The sequence below is a fragment of the Megalobrama amblycephala genome, linkage group LG8 (assembly GCF_018812025.1).
Source record: "Megalobrama amblycephala isolate DHTTF-2021 linkage group LG8, ASM1881202v1, whole genome shotgun sequence".
Lineage (NCBI taxonomy): Eukaryota > Metazoa > Chordata > Actinopteri > Cypriniformes > Xenocyprididae > Megalobrama > Megalobrama amblycephala.
The window spans coordinates 33,971,432-33,991,938 of NC_063051.1; the positions used below are offsets into that span (position 1 = coordinate 33,971,432).

The 20,507-nt window shown below is 34.4% G+C and overlaps 3 protein-coding genes across 16 annotated transcripts in view; 1 reads left to right on the forward strand and 2 right to left on the reverse strand.

Moving 5' to 3' along the window:
- Nucleotides 1-3,986, reverse strand: part of abi2b (abl-interactor 2b) — a 30,031-nt gene extending 26,045 nt beyond the window's left edge. The window contains exon 1 of one of the 13 annotated variants that reach the window (XM_048200789.1): nt 3,694-3,986. In XM_048200789.1, the coding sequence (XP_048056746.1) occupies nt 3,694-3,810 (117 nt within the window). In that variant the 5' untranslated portion in view covers nt 3,811-3,986. The remainder of the gene's footprint in view (nt 1-3,693) is intronic. The other 12 variants (XM_048200790.1, XM_048200786.1, XM_048200798.1 and 9 more) reach the window with 12 other exon arrangements.
- Nucleotides 3,987-4,184: 198 nt separating this feature from the next.
- On the reverse strand, nt 4,185-13,195 carry LOC125274402 (cytochrome P450 20A1). Its single transcript, XM_048200802.1, has 13 exons — nt 12,974-13,195; nt 12,680-12,729; nt 12,416-12,582; nt 11,527-11,672; nt 11,125-11,292; nt 10,941-11,019; nt 10,742-10,857; nt 10,581-10,635; nt 10,035-10,155; nt 6,499-6,610; nt 5,963-6,027; nt 5,784-5,873; nt 4,185-4,610 (listed from the first exon to the last, which is right to left on the reverse strand). Exons 1-13 carry the CDS (start codon nt 13,043-13,045, stop codon nt 4,460-4,462), a joined length of 1,392 nt encoding a protein of 463 aa, XP_048056759.1. The 5' UTR covers nt 13,046-13,195; the 3' UTR covers nt 4,185-4,459.
- Nucleotides 13,196-13,345: 150 nt separating this feature from the next.
- zp2l2 (zona pellucida glycoprotein 2, like 2) lies at nt 13,346-20,464 on the forward strand. 2 transcript variants are annotated; one of them, XM_048200799.1, is made up of 9 exons: nt 13,346-13,757; nt 16,314-16,504; nt 16,604-16,701; nt 16,817-16,974; nt 17,620-17,809; nt 17,989-18,133; nt 18,205-18,283; nt 20,118-20,231; nt 20,302-20,464. In XM_048200799.1, exons 1-9 carry the CDS (start codon nt 13,448-13,450, stop codon nt 20,454-20,456), a joined length of 1,440 nt encoding a protein of 479 aa, XP_048056756.1. In that variant the 5' UTR covers nt 13,346-13,447; the 3' UTR covers nt 20,457-20,464. The 2 variants fall into 2 exon arrangements, with proteins under 2 accessions (XP_048056756.1, XP_048056758.1); XM_048200801.1 differs by having other exon boundaries at nt 13,349-13,757; nt 20,318-20,464.
- The last annotated feature ends 43 nt before the right edge of the window (nt 20,465-20,507 follow it).

Genomic DNA, 20,507 nt, shown 5'->3' on the forward strand with positions numbered 1-20,507 from the left:
CATAACATACAATAAACCAAATCAGAGTGTTATCTCTCCCATTCCCTTCAAAAGCCAGGTGCGCTTGCACCATGGTGGATTCGCCATTTACATGGCAGAATATAGACAACCTCAACCTAACGAGACAGCTTAAATACAAGTGTGTATTGCCACGATTGGTCAAATAATTAGCCAATTTCGCTCATCATTACTGCATATAGGTAATTCTGATACATGCAATGACTATCCATTATGAAATGCAGGCATTTTTATCTTTATGTACTCAATAATAATAATCTTTTACATTGTAATTCTTTAATTTTTAATATTTGGCATGTTTACGCACATTGTGCACCCGCCTATAGGCGCATATTAACAACGCGCTCTTTACATAACAAAAAATACGGTCAATGGAGTCGGTTTCAGCTGCCTCAAAATAGCAACATGCCAACAATGTGCATGAACAAACCTCATTTTCAGACTAGCACACCCATGGGTGAACAGATGAGTACAAGTGCATTTGCTAACAACGTGGGCACTGGACATGAAAATGATAACTGCATCAGGCTGAAACTAGCAAAAAACACTTGCCTGGTGTTGCATTGCGCCGGGTGTATGATATGAAACTTTGGGCCCTATTTTAAATATCATTTAACTTTTTTATTATTTCATATTTCACACATAAAAACATTAATATTTATTTATCATACATCTAATCAGGTTCGAAATACACATTTAAAAATGCCCATGGAAATCAATTTAGGGCAAAAATGGAAAATTTAATTTAATTTAATTTTATTTAATTTAGTCAATGCGGTGAACTAACCACTGCACAGAATATGAAGAATATGAAAAGCTCTGGGTCCAGTCACGGTATCAGCACAAAAACACGCAATCAACAAAATCCCCAAAAATACTGAGATATCATTTATCAATATCGCACAACCCTACATCCCTTCATGATTAATTTCCCATATACGAAAAAACTAAACAGACACTGCAGCAACCAATCAGAGCAAAGCTTGAAAAAAACGTCACGGATCACTGCCTCATTGGCTGCCCACAGCCATCATTCATTCCCTTCCAGCGTAACCATGGTGATGCTGTCAAATATATGGGAAGGCCCAATGATGAACGGTACGGTGAGTGAGGATAGTGGGGGAGGAGGGTAGTGTGTGAGAAACACGCCTGACAGCAAAAATGCCAAAGCAAATTCACGTAATCACTTCAAAACCAACTAACATAGTAATTCACCAACATATCAAGCTGTTAAACTCCTCTGCATGAGCAAACTAGAAGTAGCCATTTCAGGAATAGTTGACCCCATTTGTATTATTTTCAGTCTTCTGTAAAACACAAAAGGAGATGTTAAGCAGATTGTCTGAACAGCTCTTTTCTATACAACAACCGAGTATGGTGGTTTATATACTGCCAGTGCCAGGCTTCAAAAAGGCGTCATAAATGTATTCTACAGGAATTGCGCACTTCTTCGGAAGCCATACGACAGCTTTATTACAATGTCACTTTGGCGTCAATAATAATGACATATCTGGCGTAAAAAGGTACATTATTTTTAAATGAACACAAATGAAAGAGATTCCTGAGATCCAGCTCAGATTTTCAGGGAATAATGTTTTAAATGTTGGTTTGTTCTTCACACTTACGAAAAACTGTGCATGAATTGTGTGGACTACTTTTATCTTGCTTTTATGTTCATTGTATTGACATTTGGCCATTTGATGTTGCACTGAAGAAAGACAATCATAGAGTCTGAATGACATGATAATGAGAAGATAAACTATGGAAGAACAGTCATTGAAGTCAGCTCGAGATGAAAACCTTCTTTGGTCATCAACGCTTTGAGGAAAACATCAGCCCTCCGTTTTGTTCAATAAAACATCAGAAATCCAGAGAACTCACTGACTTTACTATCAGATGCAAAAAAAATATATTCTGTGACACCTGTATAAATAATGCAACAATTATCCATTAATCTGGCTTTCCCAAAGCAAACAACAAACATGATTATTATTTGTGGCAAAAAACATCATGACAACAATAAGAACCTCTCTGAATCCACTTGCATATCTGTATGCAATATGTATGAATTGAGGTTGTGAAAAATATTGGGTTACATACCAAACTAAAACCAGACTGCAGACCACATGCAAGCGAGACTCATATCAACCCGAGCTACACACTGCTATGGAAAGAAATCTAAGCTCGGTCACATGAAGCTATTTATGGTATTTCTGAACCTGCTATGACAAAGCTATGAAGTAAGAGAAACACAATGATTTATCACAACCAACAGAATGTCTTTACAAAATGCATTCAGACTCAGAGAGCATCACTGTGTGCTCTGCACAACTCCTACGGGCCTGAATCAGGTACAATATGAACTGAGATCCCCCTGGGTCAAATCACAAAGCAAAACCTATTTCCAACTATCAGCTCTCACTCTTAAACACTAACCCTATGGTTTTGCGCATTAACAGGCCAGCAAACGCTAGTCTCAGGTATGCAATATTTATCAGGAACGCATCACGACTCAAAAGTACTGGAATCAGCATCCTCAAAGAACAAACTCATATCCAGTGACATCCAGTCACTGATCTGCCGGGGTCCATGTGACATGCACTGTATTTTTGGAGCAATAAATGTCAGAGTTTGATTTCTGATGCTCTCTAAACAGAGAAGTGCAGATCCTTACACACCCACTTCTGTGGATCCCCCAGGAATGCTGAAAATAACATGAATTTAGTCATTCATTTTTGTTCCAGAAGCACTTCACAGTTTCCAGTGTGAATCATCAAACATGCTAGCTGCTAAAACTGTATTTGCCATAGTTCTTGCAGAGTAGCTATAGTTTATGGTATTTGTGTAATATTATAGTAAGCACTGCGTTACCATGGTTAGACCAACATAACCAAGAAATAAATGGTATTTATTGTCAAGCAGTAGCCTAAACAGATTTAAAAAACTTATAGAAATGAAGCAGATTCCACAGTTAGCGAACTGGACCATAGTAAATTTTTTTCGATTTCGAAAATTCCAATGCTTAAACGCGATAGTAAAATACCAAAACGGAAAACTAGTACTTATCACTTACACATACCCTACCTTTAGACATCAAACTAACCAAAACAACACCCTAATAATGAAAAACTAGCTAAAACTCTTAATATTAATCGATAACCACAGCAATAGTCCATTTATCGGATAAAAACACTGCCCATAAGCCCTCGGCGTTAGCAGCCGAGCTAACTTCAAAAACACTGCGCTGCTTTGATTAAGGTTTTCACAAACACTGGCTCATGAATACACCACTTTAAATCATACCACACTGTTTTAATCAAGCATATAAACGTGATAAACTCATAGTAAATGTAAAAAGAGAGTAAACAATGGGGTTTACACATTGGTTTCCCTTCGGCTAGCGCGTTAGCTTACTAGCTCAGCGTTTGAGGCCCCATTTCTGTACAAAAACACTGAAACGGACAATAAAACGCATATAAAGTGTGTTAAGTGTTGATAATGTGCATTATAAACCATTATGAATTACAAAGCAGTAATAAGTATGTGGTGATTTCAGTCTGCTCGACTGCATTGTCACTCGACAACACAAGCAGTCGGATCATTCATCTCTCGTGTCATTTCTCTGCCTGTATCTGGCCGTGTTTTTGAGTATTTTCCAGGGTTTTGTAATGTCACCTGTATGTAGTTGCTCTCGCAATACTCGGCGACTCTCTCTAGGTTGGCGTAGCTGTCCAGCAGAGCTCCTCGACCAGCAGGAATCTCCTCTTCCAACAGCATCTGCAGCTCCGCCATCTTCACATCTTACTGATGCATGCAGGAGGAAAACACCACCATCACACTCCCTCTCCCTCAATGATACATGCAGGAGGAAAACACCATCACTTTACCCCTCTCTCTCTTTCACATTCACACATTCTCTTTCCTCCTCCCCTATATGTTTCTTTCTATTCGTCACTTTTTTTGTTGTATTCTTATGATGCTCTATGCATGAGAATAATGGTTTTCATCATTTGGCCAAGGATAGATAGATAGATAGATAGATAGATAGATAGATAGATAGATAGATAGATAGATAGATAGATAGATAGATAGATAGATAGATAGATAGATAGATAGATAGATAGATAGATAGATAGATAGATAGATAGATAGATAGATTAGATAGATCTCTTTTTTCATTTTTATTAGAATTTAAAGGATTCAGTTAAAAGATTGGATTTAAACATTGTTCATAGTTTATGGAATGTTGTTGTCTGTGGCATTTTGAAGGAATGAAGCTCTAAAAACAATGACATATAGTTTTAATAACCTGGACCGTTTCTAGATGACATCGCATTGATCTTATCAATTTCTGACCCACACAATGTGGAGCACACACTATTGTCCATGTATAATTCACATTTCCCAGAAGAGGCTGTCAGGGATGTGAGATATGAGTCCTTCAGTTCCTCTTGCTGACTGTGATCCAGGTGTCATCTTTGGGTGTGGTCACCAGCTCATACCTGGCCTCAACCACCTGCCCTTCCACCCTGTGCAGTCTCAATCTGCGCACCAGAGTGCTGAGCAGCACTGCGGCCACAGTATATGCAAATCTAAAGAAAGGAAGAGAAGTGAACTATGTGACATTTGAATGAATTTTTTTTTTCTTTGACAGAACAATGAAAAAGATATTTAGCAGAGTGCCCTATATGGGGCCGGGGACCACTAGGGGGCCTCAGCACACTTCAAAGGGGGCTGCAAGATAACATAACTTGTTTTAAAATAAGACAAAACCAGCTTTAAAATAAACAGCTAATAATAATGATATAAACTGATATTATACTTCGTATTTTAATTAATTATCTAAAAAAAAATATATATATTTAAAGTGCCCCTATTATGCTTTTTTGGATATTACCTTTCATGTACATAGTGTGCATAAAAAAAGGTGCTTGATAAATGGAGTTATTGTCTTCCAAAAGAAAGAACCAATTCTGAAATCCCTGAAACGAATCATCAGTAATTCCAGTCTTTAAAGCCTTTAAAGTATTAAACTTCTTTTGGAACGACCTTTAAACGGATGCGTGGTGTGATTCTCCTTGTGACCGCTCAAGTCCCCATCACAGTCAGGATGTAAAATCAGTTATTTTATGCATTTAAATGTAATTTTAATTTGTAAATTGTATTGTACTTTACCAAATAACACAAAATTGGTGCCTATTTGGTAGTACAAATGCACAGCACATGCATAAATGACAGATATTTTACATTAAATTACAGATAAAACGTGTGCCTTATATTGTGATTTCACATAGCTACACTTTTGCATACATTTGAGACATGATCTTAAATGTGACGCATATAATGAATACATAAATGCATGCACAGATCAATTCATTATTTTAATAAATTCACACTAGTTTGCACAAATAAAACATGAAAACAAACAAATTTGTCATAAGCTAACAGCCTTTGAACATTGTCTCCACTGTCCAAATGAATTATGGACAATGGCCTTGGAGTCATAAAGGTTGAGAAACACTGGACAATACTTTTATGGGGGGCTTGTTTGTCATTTTTTGAGCTTGACAGACCCAGTTCCCATTCACTTTTCCTATATGAAATATAGCAGCCTGAACATTCTGCCAAATATCTTCTTTTGTGTTCCACAGAAAAAAAAAGTCATACAGGTTTGGAAGGACACAAGGGTGAGTAAAAAATCTTTGATTTTTTGGTGATCTCTTTCATAGCCATTTACTTAAGATAATATTTGTGTTTCTTTGTACCTTAGTTCAGGGCAGGCCTGATTCCCTGAAAACCCAAGCAGCGAGAAGCTCTTCATTACGGACTCATCTGCAAATCTGTCTGGATTAAACCTGTCAAGGAAGTCAAACTGATAAGAATACCAGCAAACCATGAACCTTATACAGCCTTATACAGGATGAAAATACACAAACACCCCTACCTGTATGGAAGTGACCAAGTATCTGCATCTTGAAGGACGACACCCAGGGCATAGATAACCAACGTCTACAAACATCACAGAATTTTGCCAAAACATTTAGTAAATTAACATTGCAAGGGGCAGTGGGTGTGTAGAAGTTTGTGAATGACTGGCACTTAAAGGGACAGTTCACCCAAAAATGAACTTTCTGTCATCATTTACTCACCCTCACCCCAAACATGTATGCATTTCTTTCTTCTGCTGAACACAAAAGAAGATATTGAACAATTGATGGGCCGCATTGACTTCCATAGGATTATTTTTCCATACTATGGAAGTCAGTGGGGTCCATCAACTGTTTGGTTACTCATATTCTTCAAATATCTTCTTTTGTTTTCAGCAGAAGAAATAAATTAATACAGGTTTGGAACAACTTGAGGGTGAGTAAATGATGACAGAATTTTCATTATTGGGTGAACTGTCCCTTTAAATCCTGATTTTTTTTTTTTTTTTTTAGTTTTTTTGTGGGCCTGGTAATGAGAAAGGCCGGTTCTTACTTCTTTGGGAATGACATGTTGGTCCACCTTCCCCTCCACCTCCTGTAATCTGGCAGCCATGGGTGTCAGTTTGGCAGTACGGACGGTTTCATTCAGCACCTGCTGGCAGTATCTGTGGGGAAATGTTATATGTTTCGAATACAATCAATATCTATGTTGAATAAATGTGGATCTTTTGCCTATAAAATTAAAGAGCAAGAGTTACCCTCTTAAAAGGGATAGGAAGATATTTGGAAGAATGTTTGTAAACAAGCAGATCTCTTCCCCCATTGACTGCCATAGTAGGAAAAAAAAATACTATGGCAAACAATGGGGGGCGAGATCTGCTTGGTTACAGTTAAATAATTTCTTATTTCTTGGGCTTCACTTTTTGACTTTCTTTGTGTCTTGGGCTTTTTCCATTGTGCACATCATGTACCTACCTAGACAAAACAAGAAGTAGTAATCCTTGGACACACTGACACTCTCACATGCAACCAGAAGATGAAGACACACAGACATTTACACACATACATTTCTTATTTGTTATCATATTTCTTGAAATGCCATACATGGTAAGGTTTGACTCTTAAGTCGTATGATTGGATGCTCAAGCCATCCTGGAGATTGTTGTTTGACCTATGTACAGTACAGTCCAAAAGTTTGGAACCACTAAGATTTTTAATGTTTTTAAAAGAAGTTTCGTCTGCTCACCAAGGCTACATTTATTTAATTAAAAATACAGTAAAAAACAGTAATATTGTGAAATATTATTACAATTGAAAATAACTGTGTACTATTTAAATATATTTGACAAAGTAATTTATTCCTGTGATGCAAAGCTGAACTTTCAGCATCGTTACTCCAGTCTTCAGTGTCACATGATCCTTCAGAAATCATTCTAATATGCTGATTTGCAAACGCCAGCACGGCCTTTGACCCATGGTGTCGGGAAAGGCCTACCCATCAGAATTTCAAAAGGAGACATTTTAGTAGTGTAGTTCCAAATATCTTCCTTTTTATACATGTTTGGAACAACTTGAGGGGTAATAAATGACAGAATATTTGGGTTAACTATCCCTTTAATGTGCTGGCTCTGCATCCTTAAACGTCTTATGTTCCATTTAAACTGAGTAGCTCTCGAATTAGTCTCCTGGGATTAATGTTACAATACCTTGCCATTTTTTTTTTCTTTTGCCAATTCTTCCCCTAATTCTAAATCTAAACTAAACTAAATAAACTAAATCTGACTTGTTGACACAATCTTTCCTTATCATTAACAGAAATAAAAATAGCATCATGAAATATATCTTACAAACCTGATTCCAAAAAAGTTGGGACACTGTACAAATTGTGAATAAAAAAGGAATGCAATAATTTACAAATCTCATAAACTTATATTTTATTCACAATAGAATATAGATAACATATCAAATGTTGAAAGTGAGACATTTTGAAATGTCATGCCAAATATTGGCTCATTTGGGATTTCATGAGAGCTACAGGTAGGTAGCAATAAGAGGCCAGAAAAGTTAAAATATACATATAAGGAACAGCTGGAGGACCAATTTGCAACTTATTAGGTCAACTGACAACATGATTGGGTATAAAAAGAGCCTCTCAGAGTGGCAGTGTCTCTCAGAAGTCAAGATGGGCAGAGGATCACCAATTCCCCCAATGCTGTGGCAAAAAATAGTGGAGCAATATCAGAAAGGAGTTTATCAGAGAAAAATTGCAAAGAGTTTGAAGTTATCATCATCTACAGTGCATAATATCATCCAAAGATTCAGAGAATCTGGAACAATCTCTGTGCGTATGGGTCAAGGCCGGTAAACCATACTGGATGCCCGTGATCTTCGGGCCCTTAGACTAAAGAGGACAAGGACAACCCAAGTTGTTATCAGCGCTCAGTTCAGAAGCCTGCATCTCTGATGGTATGGGGTTGCATGAGTGCGTGTGGCATGGGCAGCTTACACATCTGGAAAGGCACCATCAATGCTGAAAGGTATATCCAAGTTCTAGAACAACATATGCTCCCATCCAGACGTTGTCTCTTTCAGGGAAGACCTTGCATTTTCCAACATGACAAAGCCAGACCACATACTGCATCAATTACAACATCATGGCTGCGTAGAAGGAGGATACGGGTACTGAAATGGCCAGCCTGCAGTCCAGATCTTTCACCCATAGAAAACATTTGGCGCATCATAAAGAGGAAGATGCGACAAAGAAGACCTAAGACAGCTGAGCAACTAGAAGCCTGTATTAGACAAGAATGGGACAACATTCCTATTCCTAAACTTGAGCAACTTGTCTCCTCAGTCCCCAGACGTTTGCAGACTGTTATAAAAAGAAGAGGGGATGCCACACAGTGGTAAACATGGCCAACTTTTTTGAGATGTGTTGATGCCATGAAATTTAAAATCAACTTATTTTTCCCTTAAAATGATACATTTTCTCACTTTAAACATTTGATATGTCATCTATGTTGTATTCTGAATAAAATATTGAAATTTGAAACTTCCACATCATTGCATTCTGTTTTTATTCACAATTTGTACAGTGTCCCAACTTTTTTGGAATCGGGTTTATATATATATATATATATTATTATTATTATTCAATGCATTCCCTTGTTTTTGCCAAATAGTTACTCCTTTTCTGTGAAATGGTAAAGTGCTACTTCAAAACTGTAAACTTGGTGGGCTGTGGTTACCCAACTTAAAGTCATATTTCTGGTCAGATAATCATTAGATAACATTTTGCAGTTATGCTAAGCTGTCCTCTGAATTTGAGCTGCCAATGTCCCACCTGTTTCGTTATTTTAAGACCAGTCACTGTTCTGTTTCTTCACAAGTTCTAAATTATCCTTGTTCACCACCTAAGCAGGTGCCCACTGACTGACTCTCTTTATATATACACACACACATATATACAGTACACATACATATATATACATATATATATATATATATATATATATATATACACACACACACACACACACACACACACACACACACATTTATTTCTTCTCTCTCCAAGGTAAAAAAATAAAAATAAAATAATAATAATAATAATAATAATGATAATGATTTCCAGTTTACAGTGCAAGGTGTTTTATTGAAATCACAAAATTGCTGCACATATACCCATTGGTGGTATATGTAGAGAGAAAAAGAAAAATGATAAACCCCATCTCTTTTGTCCAAAACAGCTCTTTTTTGTCCAATAAAATTAAAACTTATAGGCCTGGTTTCACAGACAGTGTTTAGATTAAGCCAGGATTAGGTATTTTAGTTTAATTAGGACATTTAAGTAGCTTTTATAAACGTGACTTCGAAAACATTACTGGTGTGCATCTTGAGACAAAACAAGCAAAAGCTGAAAGCAAGTTGCTTTCAGTTAAAAGAGCTCAAACATTTTAGTCTGGGAATATCTTAAGCCTTGTCTGTGAAACTGGGGGTTAGTGAGATTAAGATTAATCACTTACAGTCATCATGATTTAATATCTGCTGAATGAATAAATAATGTCAGAAGTCATGACTGGGACTCACCTAAGCTGTGGAATCTTCTCTAAGGAAACCGGCTCTTCTCCGAGCACTTCAACAAGTTCATGATAGAGCCGATCCTGCACTGCTTCTGAGACTGACAGGAAGTGAACTGCCCAGATGCACACTGGGAAATGATACAAAAGAGAACCGGCATGAAATACAGCTGAGAATAACAAATGCAATCGTGGAAGTGAAACAGAAGAGCTACACTGGGTTATTATCATTAAGTAAAACTAAAACTTTTTAGTTAACTGAAATAAAGCTGAAATTATATAAAATATAAGATAAAAAACCTAAACAAAAACAAATTAAAATAAGTTTTAGGATGAAGCACTAAAATTACTAACATGGAAATAAATAAAAAACTGAACTAAAAAACTGAACTAAAAATTAATTAAACCTAAATAGTAATTTAAAAAAAGAAAAAGAAAAATGACAAAAGCAAAGCAAAATGTTTAAAAAGTAAAATAAAATTAAACTGATTCAAAATATAAATAAATTAAATAGTATATAAATAGTACTACAATAACTACAGAAATTGAAACTCACAGTTAGCAGTGATGACACAGCCAGCTAGAGTAAAAACCATACCATCTTCCATCACCTGAACACAGCAAAACACATGTAATAATGCTTGTTAAAAATGTATGCATAAATATGTAAATATTTATAAGTCAGTATCTCAATTTAAAAATGTGTGGAGTTGTCACCTGCCGCTCAGTCAGATTGGCCTGTAGTAAATAGTTAACAAAAGATGATTGACTAGATCCTTGTCCAGTTCTCTGCTTTGCCACATATTTCAACACTGACTCCATCTCAGCCAGAGCTGAAAATAACAAAACCCACGTGATCAACTGACACTGAAATATCAAAAATAAAGTCAGAACTTTCTAAAAGCTGCCTTCTTACCACTCTCATAATGGGCCTTTCTGCTGGAACTCTTCTCCAGGGATCCATCCAAATAACCTTTACCGATCTCTGACCAGATCTATTCAAATTGTATACATTTACGTGTAAAATATCACATTTCTATCCATTTAAAATGTAATTTTGATACGCATGATACTAAATATAACTACTGATGAACGCTCACCGCTTCATGGTTCTTACGAAACCGAATGACCTCAGCATCATCCCGAAAGCGACTCCCCATGGCAAGCTGAGTGACAGCCTTCATAGCCAATCCAAGCAGATGAGCACAAAGTGGCGTGTGCTGCGATTTAGGATAAGATGCCCACTTATCAACCAGCTCCTCCACCAGCTGAAAAAAAGAGGAAAAACATGCCCATAAACAAAAAATAGAAATAACTTTCTTATATAATCTTTATATTCAGTATTGTTCATTGTATGAAAAAAAATCAGTTTAATATCAGAAATGATTCAAGAATCTTGGTGTAAGGTAAATATCAATGGGTCAGATTAATGCAATAAAGAGAACTTTGTTGCTGTTGGTCCTAATAGTGAAAAAATGTGATATATAAACTCCTCCACAGACCTGAAGCAACAGAGGGAAGTTGTTTTCCAGGGTTTTATTGATAGCTCCCTCATATACTTTTTTTCGTATCATCGACTCAGTCACTCCCACTCCTGAACCTGACTGGTAACCAAGCAACGACTTGAGCATTGTCTCAAAGGAATCCGCTGAGGAAAGGGTACAATCATATCTGTTAGATAAAGCATGCGTAATAATTTGCATAAAAATGACTTGTTTTTTTTTTTCGTAAAGTATAAAAAGGGAATGCCACAACATTTGGTATGGCAATGAATGCTACTTTATACACTATGTTCAAAAGTTTGGGGTCAGAAAGTTTTTTTTTAAAGAAATTTATACTTTTATTAAACTGATAAAAAATTACAGCAAAGACATTTCTGATGTTACAAAAGATTTCCATTTCATATCACTTTCTATTCTAAGAGTCCTGAAAAATGACTTTTATATAAACAGCACAACTGTTTTCAGCATTGATAATAATAATATGAAATGTTAATTGAGCATTAAATAGCATATGATTTCTGAAGGATCATGTGACGCTGAAATTCAGCTTTAACATCACAGGAATAAATTACATTTGAATATATATTAAAATAGAAAACAGTTCTTTAAAAATTTAAATAATATTTTCACAATATTACTGTTTTACTATACTTTTGATCAAATAAATGCAGCCTTAGTGAGCATAAGACACTTCTTTCAAAAACATTTTGTAAAAAACGTACCCAACATTTTAAACAGAAGTGTATATTATGAAATAAAGAAAGTAGTATATAAATCATATATCATTTTATGATCAAATATGTGAATTTCATTCAATTCCGAGCTTTATTTATACATGTAAAACTTTTTTTTTTTTTTTTTTTTTTTTTTTTTTAAAAAGCCCACTCACTGGTCCAGTTAGGGTTGATGTGTTGTCTCAGTTGGTCCACAGCGCCCAGGCTGACCACTGGTCTCCCACCGAACCAGAAAGATGCCACAGACCCAAACTCTTCATGGAGACCCACCAGGAACTCGTGCAGGCTTCCTTTGTTCACTATGTCTTGCAGATTCCCATCTCTGGAAAAGTGAAGACAGATGTTTGTTGGAAAAACTGACTAGAGAATAGAGACTGAAAGTAAAGAGACAGAGAAAGAGAGTGTCTTAATGTACTTACTTCTCCTCTGTGGGGTTTAGTCCAGGTACACCAGAAGCTCGTCTAGATGACTAGCATTAAAACAACAACACATAACATAGATATTGACTTTTTTCACACATATCCAACTTTTTTCCGAGACTTAGAAAGGCATATTATTATCTCAAAAATAAGTACATTTAAGAGTAAGTTAGTCCAATGACGACCTTCTGGAGGCAGTAGGTCAGAATTGAAACTAAACATATTTAATAGCGATTTAAACATATATACACAACAGTTTTGCAAGGCTGGTCAGATAATATTAAAAACATTCACCGGGTACAAATACAGGACGGCACCGATGAGGATAATGACAAATGTCACTGCAAATATAGCAAAATCCAACATATTTGCGTTTCAGAAATGTCAACGGTTTGTCATAAATGTAATTAGTCTATTCAGTGAACTAGTAGCTAACAATCCACGTCTACAGTGACCAACAGAAACCTGCGCCCCTGTAGATCGGCACTCAACTACACATCCTGTAAACAAGGCTAAAACAATCAATCGCAGAGAGGATGAGTTGTTTTTATGGATATTTTGATTTTTTTTTTTTTACTAAGTTAATATAAAACATTATTAATTAAAATTGTAAATGTGTGGCTATACTGTAAAATAACTCGCTTACCTTTACCTCATGAGTTTGTTATTAATTAAAGGGGCGGAGCTAATGTTAATTGGGGTCGTTATGAGCTCTTTAAATGTGACACACAGGAAAAAGTACATACTTAGCGAAAGTAAGCCGCAAAAATGTTAACAATTGCAGCATTAATTGCGTTTACGCTTAGTGTATGTTTGAGCAATGCTCAGGATTCACAGTTTCCCTGGCAGATGCCCCAATATCAGGCCGGTGGTTTATCATCCTCACCAGTTCTGAAGGAATTTCCCCAGCAGGAGATGTTCAATCCTCAGCAGGAGATGAGCTCCTCCTCTGGGTCTCAGCGCTGTGTGGTGGAGCAGCAGGAGCGCGTTGAGTGTGGAGAGCCTGACATCACTCCAGCTGAATGTGAGGACATCAGCTGCTGTTATGATGCACAGGGCTGTTATTATGCCAAGGCAGGTGAGTCCTGCATGACACCGTGAAAATGGACGACTGTGTTTTAGTGTCAAACATTTAGATGTGACCAGATTACATAGTAGCTACTTTATAGGATGTCATAGTCCAATGAGTACCATGGTACCATGGTACTTTTTATGTTTTTATGAGCATTACCATAATTGTACTACAGTAATAGCGTAACCCTAGCTGGTATTTTGTAAGATATATATATATATATATATATATTATATATATATATAAATTTTTTTTTTGTTTTGTTTTTTTGATAATACAATAAAAATTGTAATATTGTGATATATTATAATTTTAGGCAAGACTTTACAATAAGGTTCATTATGGTTAGATAATGTCACATGAAGTAACCATGAGCAATACATTTATTACTGTATTTGTTAAACTTTGTTAATGTTAGTTAGTCATAAAAATACAGCTGTACATATTGTTCATGTTACTTCACAGTGCATTAACTAATGTTAAAAGGTTAGTTCACCCAAAAATGAAAATTCTGTCATTAATTACTCACCCTCATGTCGTTCCACACCCATAAGACATTCGTTCATCTTTAGAACACAAATTAAGATATTTTTGATTAAATGCCATGGCTCCGTGAGGCCTGCATAGCCAGTAATGGTAATTCCTCTCTCAAGATCCATAAAGGTACTAAAAACATATTTAAATCAGTTCATGTGAGTACAGTGGTTCAATATTAATATTATAAAGCAACGAGAATATTTTTTGTGAGGCAAAAAATCAATATAACGACTTTTTAACAATATCTAGTGAGGGGCAATTTCAAAACACTGCTTCGGAGCGTTATGAATCTTTTGAGTCGAATCAGTGATTTGGATCGCGTACCAAACTGCTGAAACCACATGACTTTGGTGCTACGAACCACTGATTCGATTTGTAAAGCTCCGAAGCTTCATGAAGCAGTGTTTTCATCATTAGATATTGTTGAATAAAGTCGTTATTTTGGTTTTTTGGCACACAAAAAATATAAAAAAATATATATATATATATTCTCATCACTTTATAATATTAAGGTAGAACCACTGTACTCACGTGAACTGATTTAAATGTTTTTAGTACCTTTATGGATCTTAAGAGAGGAAGTACCATTGCTGTCTATGCAGGCCTCGCTGAGCCATCGGATTTAAAGTCGTCATGAAATCAAAATTGACCCCGTTTACTTTGTTAGTGCATGTTACTAGTCTTGTGTTGAACATTAATCCTTGCAAGTTAATTCACAGAAAAAAATTGCTTGTCGTGGTAATCTTTAATCAAAATCTCAAAAGTTACTTCCGGTCTGGAATGGCGTTCCTTCTCTGATGACGTCAGTTTGACGGCTTGGGTTGAAAATGCTTAAACCACTCTCCTCCAACCGTTAGTCTGCTATGAGCGAGATATGGAGAGGAGGAGCACTAAAGTAAAACCCTGCCCTCTATTCAATATTCCCTTTCACTTGGAAATGCGTCACAACACTGGAGAAAAGTCGTTTGCAACTTCCGGTTCATGGAGACTTTAATCAAAAATATCTTAATTTGTGTTCCGAAGATGAACAAAGGTCTTACGGGTGTAGAATGACATGAGGGTGAGTAATAATTTATATACTAATAAACATTATTTTTTACAAACACTTTAACAAATACAACTCTTGATTTTAATAATGTATTAGTAAATGTTGAAATTAACATTAACAGATTAATAAATGCTGTATAAGTGCAGTTCATTATTAGTTCATGTTAACTAATCTTAACTAATGAACCTTACTGTAAAGTGTTGCCTAATTTAAAAAAAAAAAAAAAATCCTATTTGAATGTATATTTTAAAATTTAATTTTTATTCTTGTGATGCAAAGCTGAATTTTCAGCATCATTACTCCAGTCTTCAGTGTCACATGATCCTTCAGAAATCATTCTAATATGCTGATTTGCTGCTCAAGAAACATTTCTTATTATCAATGTTCAAAATAGTTTTGCCGTTTTTTGGAAACACTACCATTCAAAAGTGTGCGGTAAGAAGAAAAAGTAATTTTATTCAGCATTGATGCATTAAACTGATAAAAAAAAGCTACAGTTATAATTTTACAAAAAATGGCTGCTAAAATGTCAGCTTTGGCATTGCATGAATAAATTGCATTTTAAAATATAATAAAATAGAAAATGGTTATCTTGAATTGTAATAATATTTCACAATATTAATGTTGTTTTACTGTATTTTAGATCAAATAGTAAATGCAGCCTTGGTGAGCATAAGCAACTTCTTTGAAAAACATTTAAAAAAAAAAATCCAAGCATTCGAGCAGTAGCAAATATAGTCAATTTGTATAGTCATTCTAGTGTATATAGTGAAAATGAATTTGACAGCTAGCATTTTTATGCAAAAAAAAAAAAAAAAAAAAAAGTTTAAATACCATATTTTATCATATAAACCATCTACATTGATTAAATCATGATTTTGAGTTGTCATCCATGGATTTTCCAGTGACTTTGCTATAGGTTTGTCTGTCGTGTGCAAAATTACACCGCCCTTTTTTTTTTCTCCCGTTTGTTCCAGTTACTCTGCAGTGCACGAGGGATGGGCAGTTTGTGTTGGTGGTGGCTCGAGATGCCACCCTGCCACGCATCAGTTTAGACTCCGTCCACATGCTGGAAAACGATCCCAGTGGCCTTTGCGCGCCTGTCGGCACTACTGCCACCTTTGCCATCTATCAGTTTGCTGTCAGCTCCTGTGGCACCAGAATGAAGGTGGGTGTGAACGGTGAGAGAGTCTTTGAGTATGTTATAAGTCATTGTTTTAGTTCCACCCTATGTTTACTGTTATCTGTCCTCCTTTATTTCCTCCAGGAAGAAAATGGTTTTGTTATTTATGAGAACATGATGTCATCTGCGTATGAAGTGGGCATTGGACCTCGTGGATCAATTACGAGAGACAGTGCTTATGAGTGAGGGGGGGGGCTCGTCTCGTCATGCGCACTTTTGGAATTCACCTTGGTGGTCTGGTTTGTGTTGAACTCTTCAGTGGAAAGGGGCCGAGTATTTCCTGTCTGTGTCTTCCAGGCTGGAGTTCCAGTGCAGGTATTCGGGAACAGCAGTTGAGGCGCTGGTGGCGGAGGTGAACACGGTTCCTCCTCCTCCCCCCGTCTCTCAGCAGGGCCCACTCAGAGTGGAGCTCAGGCTCGCCAAGGGACAGTGCACCACTAAAGGATGCTCTGATGGTAAGCAGAATCCTGAAACTACTATTTTACAGCACAACCAATAAGCGTCAGGTTTTTCAAATGTGGCTTGCTTTGTAAACTCGATGAGTTTTATGATTTTTATTTCAGTATATAATATTTTACCAAGTCATCTTGAAATGTTACTGGTCAGACAAGCAAAATCCCCCCAAAATAGAAAGATTAGATTATTGATTTCTCTAAAGTTATAGAAATTAAAGTATAAAAACATGATACAAAAGTAACAGCAATTTCTATACACGCTATCATTCAAAAGTATGGGTTTGGTAAGATGTATGTTTTTGAAAGAGGTCTCTTAGGCTCATCAAGGCTGCATTCATTTTAATGTCATTTATTTTCAGCATCATTACTCCAGTCTTCAGTGTCACATGATCCTTCAAGAAATCATTCTAATATGCTGATTTGCTGCTCAAGAATCATTTCTGATTTACCAATGTTAACTGTTGTTCTGCTTGATATTTTTGTGAAAACCTAAAGGATTTTTCTTTTAAAATTTAATAGAAAGTTCAGAGAACAGTAATTATTGAATATCAGTAATATGACATTCATTCAATACCAGGTTTATATCAAATTAATATCACTGTAGAGTGCAATTAATTAATTCAGTAAACTCCTTATGTATTTAAGAGGATATGTACACTTCATACTACTCCGAGGCGGACTATCCTGTTACAAAAGTGTTGAGAGAGCCTGTATATGTGGAGGTGCGGATTCTGGAGAGGACTGATCCAAACATAATCCTGGTCCTGGACCACTGCTGGGCCACTTCTACTCCTGAACCCTTGAGCCTGCCTCAGTGGGACCTAGTGCTTGATGGGTAAATTATTTCATAGCTGTTCCACTTCTCTAATTTATCACCTAAATAAGTTAATAAGGATTGGGCGTTTAGTGCAAAATGTGTCAACTTCTAAGCTTGCCACATACCTCAGTGCCAAAAAAACTTAATGACTGTTTGAAGTGTTCCATTTTTTTTTTTTTTTTTTTTTTTACTTATAGCTGTCCATATAAGGATGACCATTATCTGACCACTCCGCTTCCTGTTGGACCCTCAGGGCTGCAGTACCCGTCTCATTACAAACGCTTTGTGGTGAAGATGTTCACCTTTGTAGATCAGTCCTCTCTTGAGCCTTTGCAGGAAAGGGTATGTACAGTCTTGTCCACCACATCATCTTGTAGCTCTTCTCTTATTGTCCTCTGCCCTCTCTTCAACAGATTTTCATTCACTGCACTACATCTGTTTGCCACCCCTCTCCCACTGAGCCATGTGAGCCCAGCTGTGGCAGCAGAACAAGTGAGTACTGCTGCATGGAAGATTCTAGGGCTGCATTTAAGTCCAATGTTTTTATGCACTTTTCTTGCTGACTTCTCTCCATCTTGTTCACTCGGATGTGCCCACTACTGGCAGAACTCTTGCAATGGGTTTAAATGGAACACCCTAAGCCCTTGATCACTTGTGGGTAAATTTAAGTGCCGGCACTGTGAGTTGCTGTTACGTCACAATCATGTTGCATTGTGGTCTCTGGATCTGCCTGAAATGTTCATAGGAGTAGACTTACTCCCTCAGTCAAAAACGAAGTCGAACTCACTTCAAAACGCCAAGGGGAATGTTGTGTATTGTAGTAGTAGTAATAATAATAATAATAATAATAATAATAATAATCATTATTATTATTATTATTATTATTATTATTATATAGTTTTAAACATTATTATTATTATTATTATTATTATTATTAATTATAATTATTATTATATAGTTTTAAACATTATTATTATTATTATTAATAATAATAATAATAATAATAATAATAATAATAATAATAATAATTATTATTATTATTATTATTATTATTATATAGTTTTAAACATTATTATTATTATTATTATTATTATTAATTATAATTATTATTATATAGTTTTAAACATTATTATTATTATTATTATTAATAATAATAATAATAATAATAATAAAAATAATAATAATAATAATTATAACTTTAAAATGTTTTAAATATTAATGATAATTGTTTAAAACGCTTATTTAAAAAAATATATTATTAATAAGTTAACTTACTATTAAAACATTTTAATTTATTAATAATAATAATAATAATATTATTATTATTATTATTATTATTATTATTATTATTATATTAATAAATTAAAATGTTTTTAATAAAGTTAAAAACATTTTAATTTAGGCATTAATAATTTAAAAACATTAATAATAATAATGTTAAACTATTATAAGTTTTAAACAATAATAATAATAATAATAATAATAATAATAATAATAATTATTATTATTATTATTATTATTATTATTAATTATTATAACTTTAAAATGTTTTAAATATTAATGATAATTGTTTAAAACGCTTATTTAAAAAAATATATTATTAATAAGTTAAAACTTACTATTAAAACATTTTAATTTATTAATAATAATAATAATAATAATATTAATAATAATAATAATAATAATAATAATAATAATATTATTATTATTATTATTATTATTATTATTATTATTATTATTATTATATTAATAAATTAAAATGTTTTTAATAAAGTTAAAAACATTTTAATTTAGGCATTAATAATTTAAAAACATTAATAATAATAATGTTAAACTATTATAAGTTTTAAACAATAATAATAATAATAATAATAATAATAATAATAATAATAATAATACTAATTATTATTATTATTATTATTATTATTATTATAATAATAATTATCATTAATATTTAATAACTTTTATAATATTAATATTAATAATGGTAAATGTTTATTAAATATAATAAAGATGATGATGATGATGACGATAAAGATGATAATTTCTGTTAAACATTTTATTTTATTAATAATAATTAAAAAAAAACATTAAGGTTTTAAATTATCACTTATAATTATAATAATAATAATAATAATAATAATAATTAATAATAATAATAATAATAATAAAAATATTATTATTACTTATTATATAAAATAATAGATAATGTAGCACCAAGACAAGTGAGTACAGCTACATAAAAGTTTCTAGATGTTGTGGTGTTTAGCAAAATATAAAACTTTTTTTTTTTTTTTTTTTTTTTTTTTTTAAATCTTTTCTTTAGGAAGGGCTGTTTCAGAATACTTGAATGATTCCGAGGAAAAGGTTGTCGTTTCGAGTGGGGAGGTCATAATTGTATCTCATTTGCCAGTTTCTGACAATCTTGTGGATAAGGAAGGTATGAAAGCACTGTGTTATTTAACATTCATACAGTGAACAGCCCATCCAAACTAGCTTTAACCTGGAAGTGTTTACCTCTTCTAGTCCCACAGATATTGGATTATGGATTATGGGCGGCAGGAGCTCTCACTGCGTTTGGTGTCTGTGGGCTCATGGTGGCTGTTATAATGCAGCGGACCAGACTTCGCCCTCCGCCCGTTCCAGTGTGATGTTAATAAAATGACAAAATAATGTGGGCTTTTTTTTTTTTTTTCACTCATATCAATCACACAGA